The sequence below is a fragment of the Eubalaena glacialis genome, chromosome 19 (genome assembly GCF_028564815.1).
Source record: "Eubalaena glacialis isolate mEubGla1 chromosome 19, mEubGla1.1.hap2.+ XY, whole genome shotgun sequence".
Taxonomy (NCBI): Eukaryota; Metazoa; Chordata; class Mammalia; order Artiodactyla; family Balaenidae; genus Eubalaena; species Eubalaena glacialis.
In genome coordinates this window covers 62,878,208-62,895,116 of record NC_083734.1, presented here as the reverse complement: position 1 = coordinate 62,895,116, position 16,909 = coordinate 62,878,208, and the positions used below count along the sequence as shown (strand labels likewise).

General features: G+C 40.1%; 1 protein-coding gene across 13 annotated transcripts in view; it reads left to right on the top strand.

Moving 5' to 3' along the window:
- The window catches only part of CEP112 (centrosomal protein 112), a 415,119-nt gene that overhangs the window by 61,599 nt on the left and 336,611 nt on the right, over positions 1–16,909 (top strand). For all 13 annotated transcript variants that reach the window (XM_061177076.1, XM_061177069.1, XM_061177080.1 and 10 more), the window contains 3 exons: positions 7,308–7,394; positions 9,969–10,068; positions 11,587–11,705. In XM_061177076.1, coding sequence (XP_061033059.1) covers positions 7,308–7,394; positions 9,969–10,068; positions 11,587–11,705 — 306 coding nt within the window. The remainder of the gene's footprint in view (positions 1–7,307; positions 7,395–9,968; positions 10,069–11,586; positions 11,706–16,909) is intronic.

The window sequence follows — 16,909 nt, the reverse complement described above, 5'->3', positions numbered from 1 at the left end:
TATAGAAATCAAAATTCAAGTGTGTTGGACTCATATATGAGAATGTTTTGCAGTGTTGTTTGAAGTGGAAAAAGACTGAAAATAAAGTGAATATGCATTAAGGAGAATGGTTGAACAAATTTTGTTTTCTCCTCATTAAGGAATAGTTGGTAGCTATTTAAAAGAATGAAAAAAACTGTAGCAGGTGTTTTTAGAGTGATTTCCATGAGATATCGTTCAGAGAGAAAAGCAAGGTGTGGAAAACATGTATTTTTGTGTGTGAAACATTCATAATAAAAAAAATTATATATCGCTAAGGGTATAACAGTTTAAAGAAGAGAATTTACTTAGCTCTCATACAACAGTGCAGGGCATGTCGGGAGTGTGCTGCTCTATGATGTCATCAGGGACCCAGGCTGGTGCGGAACCTCTCCATCCTCAGCACACAGCTTCAGTTTCTGCACCTGAGGTCTCGGTTGCTCACCAATGCCTTATCTTTTAAGCGTGATCCTTCAGAAAGAAAGAGGATGGAGAGAAAGCCACTTCTAAAAAAAATATGTCCATCAAAGTTGCCTGCATCATTTCTGTCCCATCATCCCCCTTGACCATACTTACATGTGGAGCAGCCATCTGCCCAGCCCAAGTTTGGTGGTGGTAGTGAGGCCCCAAAGGAAGAAGAGGAAAATAAATGTCTGGGGATCCGCCTAGTTTGTGCCACAAACCCCCATACTGGTGCATGCATTTTGCCCCTTTATAGTTATATATGATTCTGTGAGCATGGCAGAAGTTACGAAAATATACTCCGTTGGTAATGTCCGTATTCCATACCCCATGCAGGTGTTGATGGAGGAGAGGGAGAGAATCAAATAAAAAAAGGAAAGGAATACCAAGGAGTACAGAGGAGCTAAACAAAATAAACAAAAACTCAGTATGTAATATGATTATCTCTATGTTTCATGTAAATTGTGTTCATGTATGATGTATGAACAAAATTTTAAAAATTAGAAAAAAGAAAATACCAGGATACACTCTGTATGTTTAAATATCACTTCTTCCCTTAATGTGATGAGTTCCGAGGAGATTAGAAAGTACTGTTTAGGAAGATTTCATACATCTCTAAGCCCCAGTGGTAAGATAACAAGAGGAGGAGACACATTGTTATTTGTGCTATGCTTATAAATAAGCACAATGAATAACAATTGGCATTATGCAATATTACAAATGAACATTTTGAGAGTAGGATACACTGGAGATTTTAATCAGGAAGAATCTTAATCACTGACACCATAATTTCCTCTGACTAGTAACTAATAGAATTCTCTAAAAAGATGATTGTAACAATTAGGTATCTGAGTAAGTAGAGTGATGATTATTTTATAAATCACTTCTTCTGTAATTTGCTGTGATGATTGTTGAGATGTAGAAAGAAAGTGTGACTAAGCAAACACATCATTGGGTCGTGTTGCTGATAATACTTTGGAAGTAGAGATGGTTGACTTCGGTCATGCTTTTGACCATGCAGTAGAGATGGTTGGCTTCAGTCATGCTTTGACCTTTTGTGCCTTACAATATAAGGCACGCAAAATATTTCAGTGATATTACAATGGCTACATTTTATACATCATTTAAAACTTGTCAAGTTGTAGAGTTATTCTTTGCGTGAAAATAAGTCATGCTGTTTTGTACATTTTGTTCCTTTAGACATGGTTGAGGTAGTCGGTCAACATTAAAGCCTTGAAATAACATTGAAGGTTGTTCCTTGGTGTTTTAAAGTGTGTAGTGATTCCCATCTAAGTAACTTTAATACATTATTTTCCTTACAAACTCATTAAAGGTTATTATGCTATTTTGTCCTTCTGCTAATTTCAATTCAAATGTTAAACATAACTTGCATATGGAAAACTAGTAATAGTAAAAAGTAGGATTTTGAATAAGAAACCTGCTTCTCTGTAAGAGGGAATGTTGATTATCTGAGTGAATAGATTGGTAAGTGTTCCTTTAAAAAAACCCTTAATCCAAAATTTGTGAATATTCAGTTGAGTAAAATGACATTGGTAATAGTCCTAAAATCTAATTAGTTACACTGTAAGGATATTTTTAAACCCAAGGAAATACTTTTACATGAAGTAAGTGAGCATTTTCATCAGCTTTATTCATTTGGTAGGAATGTCCAACCTCAGAGCTATTCTTTGAAGGAAATACTTCAGAGAAAATGGGGCCCAGTGGATTTTGTAAATAAAATTTTTTAAGCTCTTTCTAAGCAGAAATTTCAGAAGTTCTCTTTAAAGAAGCTTGTGGGAAAGCCCTCTTCAAAGTGAAGCTGCCCAATTGCAGTTCCTTTGCTTTAGCGGCTGGTTATCCATAGAATGGCTTGTCACACACTCCCCTTACCCCTGTGGGGCTGTCACCATCTCTTGGTGGCTTTTACATCTTTTTCTAGAAGTAGGTGGTTTAGCCCTGGGGTGGTTCCAGTCATTGTCTGAGTGGACCTTCTGGTCATGTTGCCTAGGGACTTGGTCCAGTGAGGTGAGGCTTTCCTCTTCCGTTTATCCCAATGATTCTCACGGTAAAATACTTTTGTTGGGGGCAGATGGCCCCGAGGGATACGTCAGCTCCTATCCAAACCTCTCTGGCATTAGAGGCTTGCTATCAAGGTGAGAACGAGTCTGCAAGGACTTTAAAATGGGACAGGAGAGCGCCCCCTTTCTTACGCGCTGCCTTACGAGGGGCTTCTCTGTTCACACTCCTCGTGGCTCCCTCTGCCTTAGCCCGACACTGAAGATTCTGTCATTGAGCCTCAGTTGTTTCTTTGCCTTTGCCATCCTGGTTCAGTAGTGCTGCAGTTCTAGCTGGGCTTTGGCTGTTGCGTCTGTGCAGAGAGCCTGAATGACAGTGGGGCTTGGCTTAGGAGGACGCCAGGATTTACTGCACTGCCCAGTTTCTAATACCGGAGAATGGTTCCTTCACAAATTTTATCCTGTTTGATGGCTATTAATAGTGGGAGGTGAGGTCGGTACTAGTTACTCCATTACAGCCTGAAGTAGATCTCCCTTCTTCTTAAGTTTGAAATTGATAGCATATATTCTGAGCTCAATTAAGGAAAACTTAAATGTTGTTTGTAATCGAGTTACTTGGAGGTCAAACAAATTAGAAGTGTTATAGTCAGTCTTTCAATTTCAGTTTTTTGTGTTAAACTAAACTAAGCAAGACTGTTTAATGTCTTTTCCATACACCTGTGGGTATGTGTATAAAGATGCACACATATGTATAGCTATCTACATTTATAGTTATATCTATATCCTGTATCCTGTATTGCCTTTATATACTGTACTAGTTAGATTGTTTCCATGTTGTAATCCTGATGATTTATCATGAATCATGCCGTAGAGTATAGGGCAGAAAGATAGAGCTATTCTGTGGTGTCGAGGTCAAGGGAAGAGATACCCTTTTTTTTTAAGACACCAATTGTACTTGAACATTTGTTATTATTATTATTATTATTTTTAATTAATTTATTTATTTTTTGCTGTGTTGGGTCTTCATTTCTGTGTGAGGGCTTTCTCTAGTTGTGGCAAGCGGGGACCACTCTTCATCGCGGTGCGCGGGCCTCTCACTATCGCGGCCTCTCTTGTTGCGGAGCACAGGCTCCAGACGCGCAGGCTCAGTAGTTGTGGCTCACAGGCCTAGTTGCTCCGCGGCATGTGGGATCTTCCCAGACCAGGGCTCGAACCCATGTCCCCTGCATTAGCAGGCAGATTCTCAACCACTGCGCCACTAGGGAAGCCCGAGATACTCTTTTTAAGTTAAAAAAAAAAATTTTTTTTAAGGATGTCAGTAGAGAAACTTTCTCTATCATACCACCTTGTGATAACTTGGTGTTCACTATCTTAACCAAGTTATTAAACCTTACATTGGCAATATTGGGACAAACCGACCTCCTAATAAGATGGAATGAAAAATGACGCAGCATCACTTTAGTGTCATTCTTGCCAAAATCTGGTAAGTCTAATCATGAGGAAACATCAGACAAATCCAAACTGAGGGACACTCAATAACTGGCTGTACTCTCCAGAAATGTCAAGGTCAAGAAATACAAAGAAAGGCTTTTCCCAGTTAATGGAGATACGTTGATATGACAACTAGTGGCAATGTGTCATCCTGGATTGGATCCTGGATTTTGAAGAAAATAGATATAAATGACATTATTGTGATAACTGATAAACCTCGACTATAGACTGTACATCAGATAATATTATTGTGTTAATGTTACATTTCCTGATTTTGATGACTGCTGTGGTTATAAAAGACAGTCTTTGTTTTAAGGAAACATACACTGAAGTCTTTAGGGATGATGTCTCTTGCTTCCTCACAAATGGTTCAGAAAATAATTTGTATTATATATATGTTGATATACGTATAAAATGATAAAGCACATGAAGCAAAATGTAAACAGTTGGTGAATCTGGCTAAAGAGTATACGGGAGCTCCTTGTGCTATTATTGCAACTTTTCTTTAAGTTTAGTATTATACCAAAGTAAAAAGTTAAACCAGAAAAATAGAATTTAGATAGATCTCTTTGGTTACAAGAACAGAGATTCATGAAGCTACCTCAAGTAAACAGGAATACAGAAATTCTTTTGAATTCAAGTAAGGCTCGTCTCATGGAGACCATTGAAGCTGCTTCCTTCCTATTTCAGATGCTGTGTGGCTTCTAGTCTTTGCTGTTTTGTGTATTTGCTTTGCTTTCTTCTGTTTCCTGGATTCATCCGCTTTCTCATGGTTGCTGCCCCTCGAGAACTGGGGTTTGTTCCCCAACGTAGCTGACTGGCTGAGAGCGAGAATCTGAATGCTTCTTCTCTAGCTAGTGGATTCCTGAGGCAGGCGCCAGGCGTCTGTTCCTAACCGGGTCAACCAAGCTTGAGGCAGAGCGGGTGGAGGCGGTGGTGTCGGCTGTGGCCGCACGGTCACGTGGTGTTCAGGGCTGGACCTCGGAAGCTGAGGCCTGACGCGTTCTCTCGGAGGTGCTGTGGAAAGACGCAGCAATGAATTGTGTCTCTGGCATCTGCCCAGCTTTGTCATGTTGCTTTTTGAGTTAGATTCCTCTACAGTAGACCCCCAGTGCTTCTGTTGAGGATCTTCAGGTGGACGTAGATCACCCAGCCCCCTTTTTGCTAAAATGAGGAAGGATTATTGCGTGACTTAGAAGCCAGAGGATGGAAATGTTCAGAATTTCATCCTTTTGCATAGTAACTGGACAGCTCCCTCCCTGTCTGCTACGCATAACGTTTATTATTTTTTCTTTCAGTTTTATTGAGATATAATTGGCACACAGCACTGTATGAGTGTAAGGCACACAGCATAATGATTCGCCTTACACACATCATGAAATGATGACCACAGTAAGCGTAGTGAACGTCTGTCATCTCACAGAGACACATTAAAGAAACAGAAACATTTGTTTTCCGCCTGTCGGAATGCTTAGGGTTCAGTCTGCCGACAACCTGCGTTCGTAGCGCACAGCAGTGTCCGCTCTGTTTGCCGTGCTGCTCACTACACCCCTGACAGCTGTCTGTCCTGTAACTGGGGGTTTGTACCTTTGGACCACCTTCCTCCAGTCCTCCTTCCCCCCACCCCCACCTCTGGTCACCACAAATCTGATCTCTTTTTCTATGAGTTTGTTTGTTTTTGAGGTATAATTGACCCACAACACTATGTGGGTTCCTGGTACACAGCATAGTGATTTGATACTTACATACATTTCAAAGTCATCACCATGATAAGTCTAGTTACCATCTGTCAGCATACAAGAATATTACATAACTATTGGTTATATTCCCCACATCATACCTTTCATACCCTTGAGTCACTTATTTGTAACTGAGAGTTTGTACCTCTTCATCTCCCGCACCTATTTCTCTCCTCCCCAGACCCCCTCCCCTCTGGCAGCCGCCTGTTTGTTCTCTGTATATATGACTCTGTTTTGTCATGTTTGTTCATTTGTTTTGTTCCTTAGATTCCACATATAAGTGAGATCATAGGGTATTTGTCTTTCTCTGTCTGACTTATTTCACTTAGCATAATACCCTCTAGGTCCATCCATGTTGTCGCAAATGCCATGAATTTATGTTATGTTAGCTTTTGTTTGTAAAATTTTAAAATTTCATTTTGATATATTTATTTGATTATGCACATTCATCATTAGTTCACATTCATTATTTATTTAAAACAGTAATTGAAAAATATGAAATATATTTCAAAAATTTTCAAGAAAATGTTTTGACAGTACGTTCTAATATTTTAAAAGCAAAATTTCCTGAAGGTTGTAGACTGATTTTTTTTGCATACCTACTTTGTACCAATCATTGTACTGACTATGGTTACTTAAATGATGTCATTGAATATAATTTTCACAACTCACTGAAGTAAGATAATTATCCTTAACTATTAGAAGAGGAAATAGAATCTCAGAATGGTGACTTGCCCAAAGTCACCACAGTTAATGTCTAGTGGGATTATTAGAGTTAAAAATGAGGCCTGTCAGACTCCAATGTACATACTCTTTTAAGTAGTAAGGAATCAGGTCAAATACTTTCACATTTAAGATAAATTTTCTGTTGTACTTCTTAAAACCTGTCACTATTATTCTTTTAATCCTAAGATGCACTGATTATTATTAACAAGTGTTGGTTACATTTTTGCTGGCTTTGCTCAGAACACTGGTGGGTTAGGTGTCAGTCTGAGGAGGCTAGGAGTTCTTGATGGATGCTGGAAGGAGATAAAGTCACTGCCCTGAGGTAGTCGGAGTCTGTAATTCCAGGAGAGAGAAGTGGAAAATCTGTGCATTATCAGTGATATGCCTATATGGACCTTCATTCACAAATTGTTATATTTAAGTATATAGGTAAATAAGAGCATTTAGAAATGAGTACGTAGATATGAGAAAAGAAAAAAGTAAAAAGTTGAATAGAGACTTACTCAATTGAAAAATAAAAACAAAGGCTAAAATACCAAGTGGATTTAGCAAAATATCACTTTAAAATGACTGCTTTTTGGCGGTGGAGTGGACTGGGGATCACTGATGAATCTGAGTTCGGTATTTTCACTTTTGCCTGTCAAGTGAGATTTATTCAGAAGACTTTTAATTAGCTTGGAAGTAATCAAAGAATGTAACCAACATATTGGTATATGTAGTATGATTGCTGGACTAGTGGCTATAAGGTAAAGGTGGAAAATGATACTGTCTTTCATATAGGTAGTTACTTTAATTTGTGTATTTTTGCCAAAGGGAAAAGTAAATTAATCACACCTTTGAAATATTTTCCTTGAAGTTGGACATGAAAACAAAAATGATGGAAGCTAAATATCATGAAGAGAAACTTAAACTGCAACAGAAACATGATGCTGATGTTCAGAAGGTAGGGTATATACAGTTTATTATTTTATTGATATTGAATATTTGAAATATTCTAGGTCTTGCGACCATCCATCCACTTATTTATGTACTTATGGGAGTCTATCTTATAAATGGGATTTGCTAAATTAATATCCTAGCAAAAGTTGATCTTTGAACTTCACTTGCTAAACAGATGTACTTATGTAAATCCTTATAGTTTACATGACCTTTTAGTTCTTCTTTATCTATTGTTGGAAGGCTGGTCTTCTTATAGTCCTTTACATTCTATCATTACCTTTCATAAAGGCCGAAATAAGACATCAATTGTAAATACTAGAGTTTGTTTTGGTCTAAGATTCTTTCAGTTTTCTGGCAATTAAAAATTCCTTTCTTTTTATTTATTTATTTATGGCCGCACCTCGCGGCATGTGGGATCTTTAGTTCCCCGACCAGGGGTCGAACCCACGCCCCTGGCATTGGAAGTGCGGAGTCTTAACCACTGGACCACCAGAGAAGTCCCTAAAATTTCCCCTTTAATTTAAAAAGAAACCCTTGTATTTAGTTCTCTTTGGTATAGACTGCGTGCATTGTAGTGCTAGCACTGCCAATGTAGGCTTTTTTTTTTTCAGTAGCTCTTTGGGATTTATGCCTTACAATATTTCAATTTGTACTTTGAAGTATAATTTTTCTTCTTAATGAGCACAGCAAAAGTCATCAATTTATAATTATTGTACATTGAATTTGAATTTATAACTATAGTTTAGTATTGATTTTAAAAATGTAATGGTATATAATGTATAATTTTAATATATGATATATGAATTTGTAACTCATGAAAATTGATCCAGATGGAAACCTGGTGTTGTCTGTTTTGGAACTAAGCCTGTGACCCTGCTTCACAGAGTTAAGTGACAAAGGTGGAGACAGGGAGCTGAGGCCACAACATCACGTGCCCATGCTTCCGTAGAGCTGAGAGCATGCTAGTATTTAGTCAGGTGCGTGTTTGGCTCACCTTCTTTCAGAGCAACAAGACAGAAACCACTGGCTGAAAATTAGAAAGAGAAAAAATATTGAATCCTTTTCCTTCTCCTTTCCTCTTTTCCATTCAAATTTTAAAGGCAAATATTACTTTCTGCTCTTACCTAGTATTTTACTTTACTTTAAATGGTTCAAGAGAAACAGTTCTCTTTCATGGATATGTTAGAGATTCAGTAATATAATTTCAATATAGCATATGTATATGTCCAAATGAAATAGAACCTATTGATGTATAAGATAAATAAATATAGAAATATATTTGGGAAAATCATGGTAATAGAATTTGAAATAGGCTTCTTGGTATGTCTGTTACAAAGCTCTATTCTAAGAAAAACATTTAATAATAGAATCCTTTCCAGGAATTTCTCTTTTAAAATAAATTCTGCATGAAAAAAGAAAGCAATGCAACTAGTTTGAAATGCCAGGTAAAATATAAATAAAATCCTTGACCTCATGCTAGATTTGGAAAGTATATTCATCAGTTTGTTGCATGTATGCCATTTTCTAAGTGTTAGGAATTGGGAAGGAATAAAATTGAGAGTGTTTTATCTATTTGCATGCATTCTTTTCCTTTTTTGCTTCTTCATGGACATTGGGCTCAAACTATCTCCTTTTCTTATTTACCAATCATTCTTAGAGGTGGGACTAAAACAATGAAAGGTAAAGTAAAATGCTGGTAATAAAAGCACTAAGAAAAAGTTGGTTAGACATTGATGAATAACCTTTTTTAAAAAACTGAATTTGGGTATATAGGAAATACACCTCAACCACAAGAAATGTGGATATTCATACTTCTGCCTCAATTTGGTTTTCTTTTTTCCCTTTGGTTAGCACATTTTTTTTTCTGCTTGCAAACTTTCTTACTCTTTGGTTATTCTCTAGTTTTTTTTTTTTTTTTTTTTTTGCGTGTAGATGTACTTAGAAGCATATAATCATAATTAAGTTTATTAAATGATTCATTTAAAAACTTCTGACACAATATAAATTAAGGATGTAAAATATCCATGCAATTTTTGACATATTTTGAGCTGACTTTTTTGATTCCCAGTAGCAGAACTAAATATAAAAGAAGCCTATTGCATCGCATGTTCCCATGTGTCTGGGAATTCTTGTTATTGTGCATGAAAGTGATAGAAGGACACTAGTAGGAGGGTTCAGGGATGTGCGTGTCTGCAGATGTTCTATCCCAGTGTGGTGGGGAGGTGAGTTGTACTGTATCAACATATCAAGTTTCTGATGGCTTCTCTCTGCTAGTTTGTGACGGCTTAATCTCTGAAGTATATTTTAGAGGATCACCTAATTTATCATTTACAGTCTCCTTAAGAATTGGTATATGAAAATTCAAAGCAGATAACATTTCTTTTGGTAATCAGTTATTCTAGTGTAGTTAATATTTTGTCAATGCATTAACGTATAATTTTTTCATCTTTTTTGGGAAGCCATTTATGGGATTAGCTGAGATAGACTTGCAAAAATATTGTGCTATTTTAAAAAAAAAAATATGTGTTCCATACATAAAACAATATCGTATACTAAAATATTTTAAATTCGTTTGCAGATTTTAGAAAGAAAGAATAATGAAATAGAAGAAATGAAAACTTTATACAAAAAGAAACAAAATGAAATGGAGGAGACTATTAGAAAACTTGAAAAGAAAGGTGATGTTGTATTGTTACATAAACCTTTTAATAACACTTCCATTTTATTTTAGTGCTTGTATAAAGTAAAATTTTATTTCTGACCTTTTGTAGTATGAGAAGGGAATGTTTATGTGGGTTTCCATCAGTTGATCTGTTGATGTGAGCTTCTATAGGACTTAAGAAAAACTGTGTGTGTGTGTGTGTGTGTGTGTGTGTGTGTGTGGTAGCAATGGTGGTTGGTTTGGTTACAGATTTGGAAGAGTCTGTAACTGTCACTCCTTCTTAATTCTCTCCCTCTTCCCTGGGCTGGAGCTGCCATAGGTCAGTCATAGAATTAGAACTTACTGGCTTTCACAAGGAAGTCTAGAGAAATTACTCCTTTTGGTCTAATAAAATTCATTCCATTAAGTATCTACTTTATGCCTTATAGTGTATGCTAGTATTGTGCTCGACAGAGCAAACATTTAAAAAGTATTCCCCATTTACACTTTCATTATGAAGGAAAAGAAAGCATGTAATCAAGTGTTAAATTGACTATGACTATAGGTTGAAACATTGAAATGCAACAGACAGTTGCAACAGGTCTTAGTTTTAATTTTGGAATTGTGAAGCAAAATGTTGTAGATGCTAGACTAATATTAGGTTAACTTGGATTCTTCTTCTCACCTTATTTGTTGCACAGTTGAGATATAAGAGTGAAAGAAATTTCTATATAAATGTTTATGAAAATTTTGCTATCTTGAAGTAAGTGAATAAAAACATATTCAGTAAGCTAAGAAATGCAACTGTCTGTAAACCACTATAATTATAGTAAACCACTATAACACATAATGTAATAAGTGACTTAGAGGAGAAATCTATGAGGTTCACTGGGAATAAAGAGGAGCTTCTCTCTGCCCCTGCAAGAGGAGGAGCCTGGTTGGTGAACGGTCCATAAAGAAGTGCGACTTGGGCTGAGACTAGAGATGCGCAGTGTTGCAGCAGGGAAGGCTGGGGCATGCCAGGTAGATCAGTGATCACATTTGGGCCGTGATGCAGGAGCGGACATGGCCTCAGGGATCTGCAGATAGGCCGGTACGTTCATGAGTTTAAACATATGGAAGTGGCAAAAGATGTGGCCAGAAAGCAGCCAGATCACGAGGAGCTGATCTCCACGTTAGAGGCTTTTGGCCATCGTCTTGTAGCGGGGGGAGCTGCGGGGTGATTTTGAGTCTGGGGGTGGCGTTACGGGGTCTGTACTGTAGAAGGACCTCTTCACAGCAGTGGAGGATCCACTGGAGGGGAATGATGCCGAGGCCAGCACACTGTTCACATTGTCGGGGGAGTGAGTAACGGGGGATTCAGCCGAGGCTGTGGTGGTGGAAATGGAGAAGAAGAGAGGAAAGAAAGAGTACGAGAGAGTTTAGGGCAGAGAACGGATAAGACTTGGAGGGAAACGGAATGATCTGTTAACTGGTACGCTATGTTTTTATTATCATCAGACTCTTAACGTGGTAGCTAGAATTGGTTTAACTATGTTTTCATCATTTTTGACAGTTCAGACCCTCATACGTGAATGTCAAGTTATCAGAGAGACCAAAGATAACCAGATTGCAGAGTTAAAAAAGATATGTGAACAAAGTACAGAATCTCTGAATAATGATTGGGAAAAAAAGGTAAGCTACATAAAATAAAATAGTTATGGAAAAATATAAAGGGTTATACTTTAACGGAACAAATTTAATTATAAAAATAATGGGTGTTCACAAAATATACAGAAATGTTTGAAAAAATAAAAATAACTTAATATTCTAGACTAACTAGAAATAGCTGTTCGTGTTTCGGTATATTTTTTCTGGAAGTTTAATGGTTTGTAAACTAGTTTTCATTTAGAAAAGTTACTTTTAAGAATTCTTGAATTTAATTAAGGTTCTGAATTTTTTGTCAGAGCCAGTAGATTTTAAGCAAAATTAGCAGGGATGTAACAGCAGGTAGTTTTTGGAAGTTAAACTGTTTAAACTTTGGATGTAGGCCCTGGATCATTTCTTTTCTGAAATCTCAGGTAACGCAATATTTGTAGCATAAATTTGTTTTTGATGTAAACAAAATCAGTAGTGGATGGCTTATTCTTGGAGGAGCATTTACTTCCGAAAAATATTTTCATAAAATGCAGCAGCACCCAGAGTAATGTAAAAAATGCTCATGATGAACGAGTCTTACATAGTCATGTGTAGGACTTTCATTAGGAGCCCTTAGCCATCAGTCGACATCACAGTATGTATGTAAGAGGAAAGAAGTGTGTTACTTCTTTTGAGGAGCTCTGTGATGAAGATCTGCAGTTAACTCCTCCTCCGGATAGTCCCCGATTAATCTGGGTTCAGTCTGTTTTCCTGAGAGCTCTGATGCCTCCCCAGGCAGACACAGGTCTGATCTGTCCTGGCTGTGGCAGCTTCCGTGCCAGCCTGGGAAGGGCCCGTGTTCAGAGGGGCAGGCTTAGCTCTTTTCTAGTTGCATTTTCATTTGAGTGGCTTTATCTTTTCTATGAATTTGGCATATTTTTCTGCTTGCATCAGGTCCATTGTGTTCATAGTAGCCCCTGACTCCCTTTCCCCTAGTTCCTTCTTCCCCAGTTTAAGTTGTCTGGTGTTTGCAGAGAAGAGTCTCTGTCTCCTGCCGTGCGCAAGGGTATATTTTATGGTTTCAGCTGGACCAGCAACTCTTTCTTAAAGTTACACGGTGATTAGTGGATGTGAAACACCGCAAATGTGGTAAAAGGTCTTTTTTGTGAAGTACAGTTGCATGTAAATCTGGGCAGAGATGAATGCCTGGTGCAAGCAGGGTAGGTGCCAAAAATGAATAAGCAGAGGATAGATGTACATTGTGATTTATGTAGTCATCCATTCAGAAAATGTGAAGTATCTGTACCGCCGAGGTGAGGTGAGGTGAGGTGATGTGTGTATGTGTGTGTGTGTATGTATGTGTGTGTGTACTCCCTCGTAGAAATCTCCATCCTACATTTCTCACTTTAAGGCCCAGGTATCCAACTACCTAGTTAAGATCTCTCCTTTTTAGCTTTTTTAGAGTTATCCTATGATTGACGCAGCAATGCCTTTCCTACCTACATACCCAAGAGAAATGAAAACGTGTCTGCACAAAAAGTTATACATGAATGTTCATAGCAGTATTATTCATATGAAAACCAAAAAGTAGAAATCAACTGCCGAGTGGATACATAAAATGTAGTATATTAATACAATGGAATATTGCTGGGCAGGGGACAGGTATGAAGGACTGGTACACGCTACACCATGGGTGAGCCTTGAAAACATCATGCTAAGTGAAAAAAGCCAGTTATAAAAGACCAATTCTGTGACTCCGTTTGTATTAAATGTCCAGAATAGGCAAATCTATAGAGACGGAGAGACGAGGGCCATGATAGCTAAAGAGCACAGGTGTTCTTTTGGGGTGATAAAATTGATTTTGGTTATGGTTGCGTAAGTCTGTGAACATACAAAAAACCCTTGAACTGTCTGATTTAAGTTGGTGCTCTGTATGGTACGTGAATAAAGCTGCTAACGTTAATAAAGCTGTTGAAAAAAAATGGGTCTCTCCTTGACCTAAATGCCATCATTCTCCCCAAACTCCATCTTCTTCCTCTGTTGCCGAAGCAGCCTCCTCCTAAGGCTCCCCTTCTCCCTGTTCCCGGAGAGAACAGGTGGTGGTGGCGTCTGCTCGGCTGCCGCACACTCTTCTTTTGCCTCACCTCTCACACCTGGTCACTCGTGCTTCTGGTCTGTTTGTTGTGATTTATTCGCATTGTCCCTCCCCTAGGTCTGGAGACCGTGTCTCTGGCCTCCGTCGCTGTAACTGGACCCTTGGCACCTCCTCAGTCCGTGCCCCATGACACAGCCATGTTGATGGTCTTTCTGCAACACAGATCTGGTGTTCCTCGTCACCGTGAATCACCCCAGGGGTTCCCAGCGGCCCTTAGGTTTCGAGGCTCTGCGTGACTGAGACGCTGGCCACCGTTGAAGCCTCCTCCTTTGTTGCAGTCCTGCTCCCCTCCTTACGCTTTGCTACTAGCTGCACAAAGCTTTGCCAGTTACCCGGCTCTACCATGCTGTTTCTCATCTATGGGCCTTTAAAAAAATTGAGTTACGACTCATATGCCATAGAATCTACCTTCTTAGAGTGTACAGTTGAGTGGTTTTCAGTCTGTTCATGAGGTCCTGCCACCATCACCGCTGTATGGTTTCCAGGGCATTCCTGTCAGCCCAGAAGATACCTGGTACCCGCTGTCACTCTCTTCCCATGCTCCCTTCCTCTACCCTCTGCAACCACTCATCCACTTTCTGTCTCCACACTTTGGCCTGTAAAATCATGCAATACATGGCATTTTGTTACTGGCTTCTTTCACTTATCATAATGTTTTTAAGTTTCCTCCATGTTTTAGCATGAATCAGTAGTTCAATCCGTATTATGGTCAAATAATATTCCATTGTGTTGATGTACCACGTGTCACCAGTTGGTGGACATTTGATTCCACTTTCTGGATAATAATGCTTTTATGAAAATTTGTGTACAAGTTTTTGTGTGGACCTGTGTTTTCATTTGTCTTGGCTATTGAAGAGGGAGAAGCACTGCCTGCATTTTCCTTTCCTCACCCCTCATAGCACTTCTGATGCCAAATGTGTGGGCTTTGCACACATCAAGCAATTCCCTTTGACGCCAGTTGGACGTCCTATAATTCAATTAAATTTGACACTATTTACCTAGAATCAGTATCACATCCCACAAGTTAAGGTCTCAGTCCCACAAGAGTGCGCCCACTTCAACGTCAATCGAAAGTCCCAGGTTGTTGCCTGTACGTCTGACCAAGCGGCTGTAAATAGGAGTTCTCACCACTTCCTCCCTGGATTCCATGATTTGCTGGAATGGCTCACAGAACGTAGGGAAGCACTCACTGACATTCTACCATTTAACCATTTTATTGTAAGGGATATAAGAGATGCAGGTGAGCAGCCAGATGAAGAGATGCACAGGGCCAGGTATGTGGGAAGGAGCGCAGAGCTTCCCTGCCCCCTCCTGGCACACTGCTCTCCCGGCACCAGCTGTTCACCCACCTGGAGGCTCTCCAAACACTGTACTTTTGGGATTTTTATGGAGGCTTTATTATGTGGGGATGATTGACCATAAATGTTATCTTCAGCCCCTCTCCCCTTCCTGGAGGATGGGGGCGCACTGAAAGTTCCCGGCTTCTGATCATGGATGGCTTGGTCTTTCGGGTGACCAGCCCCCATCCTGGAGCTGCCCAGGAGCCCACCCAGTCACCCAGGAAATCCCAAGGGATATAGGACCTCAGAGCCAGGAATTGGGGGCAGAGACCAATATATATATATATATATTTCTGTTATATCACAGGTATATAATTAAGAGTGGAATTTCTGGGTTATGTGCTAATTCTGTGTTTAACATTTCAAGGAATTCCCATACTGTTTTCCAAAGTGGCTACACCATTAACCTGTTGGCTTTTACGATACCTTTTCTTCTATTTGGACAGATTCCTGGTTCCTCTGGGCCTCCTCTGGCGTGAGGCAAGTACGTGGTCAAATGTCCAGGTTATAGACCAATCTGTAGGATACTGAGAGGGCCTTTGCACCCCCTGAACCCGTTGCCAAACCATGGCTAAAATATCTCCTTGTGGGTTTATAGATCCCCTTATTGTCAGGGCCACGATGGCATCCTGTGGCTTAGCAAGGTTTGTACTTTAGAACATGCCTAATAATGTTTGCTGCTTAAGCAGTTTATGCCTCAGGGGAATGTTTGCCCTCTAAAGGCTCCCGGGCCGAGTGACCTGGACTCCAGTTCATTGCTAGGCTTGGGGAAGCTCTCGGTGACGCATTTGCTTGATCTATGGTAGATGCTAATAAAACGTGTTGGACGGATGCAGTCAAAATTCGCTCTGCAGTTAGTTGGTTAAGTCCGTGAAGTGAGACCTGCGGGTGCAGAGGGCCGACCGTATTCTTTGGACGATACCGTTTATGTTGGGGCCTGAGCACCGCAGATGGTCCGGAGCAGACACCCGGTGGCTGCCCAGGGCCGACGGAGTGCGCGATTAGTCCCCAGTCAGACCGCTAGGCCAAGTGCGCCTGTCCCCTCCTCAAACGGCTAAGCAAGTTCTAGCACACTTGTGCTCTGGCTGCGCTCACCCTGTGGGTTCCGCTCTAAACTCCCGGGTGAGCTTTAAAGGGCTCAGGCTGGCTGCAGACGCGCCCCAGGGGCAGCAGGCACCGGCCTGAGAAAGCGACGGCGGTGCCCCCGAGAAGGCGCCGCACTCACGGGCCCCTGTGTACAGCAGGGGTTTGACGTTCAGGCGGCGTGTGGCGTGGGACGTTTGGGGGACCACACACATGAAGAAACCACCGCGACCTTCCAAGTGACTCCTTTACACCCTTTATCAGTGTTGCTGTGCACGTCAGTCAGCAACTGCGAAGCAGCTCTGAGATGCAGGCACTGTGGGCTTGGCTGCAGTCCCGTGCCAGACAAGTGACTGACCTCTGAATATCAGACATGACACCGGTTTAAAACGTATACCTTGGCAAAGAAATATACCATATCAATGATTTGGGAGACCACTTACAAATAGTCAAAATTGCATTTGTTAAATTTGTGAAACCCCAGGATCTTCTGTACGGCTGTTACGGAGCCATCCTTGCTCTTCCCGTTCAGCCAGAAACTAGAAGGAAAGCTCCTGGGACCCTTCCCACTAGCAGGCGTCGTTATGGCTGGTCTTCTCCTCTTGTTTCCACCACCTCTCAGGGTTTTCCCTGTCCCTCCAGTACCTTCCTAGTCAAATAAGGTCTCTGTGCATGTGTCATAC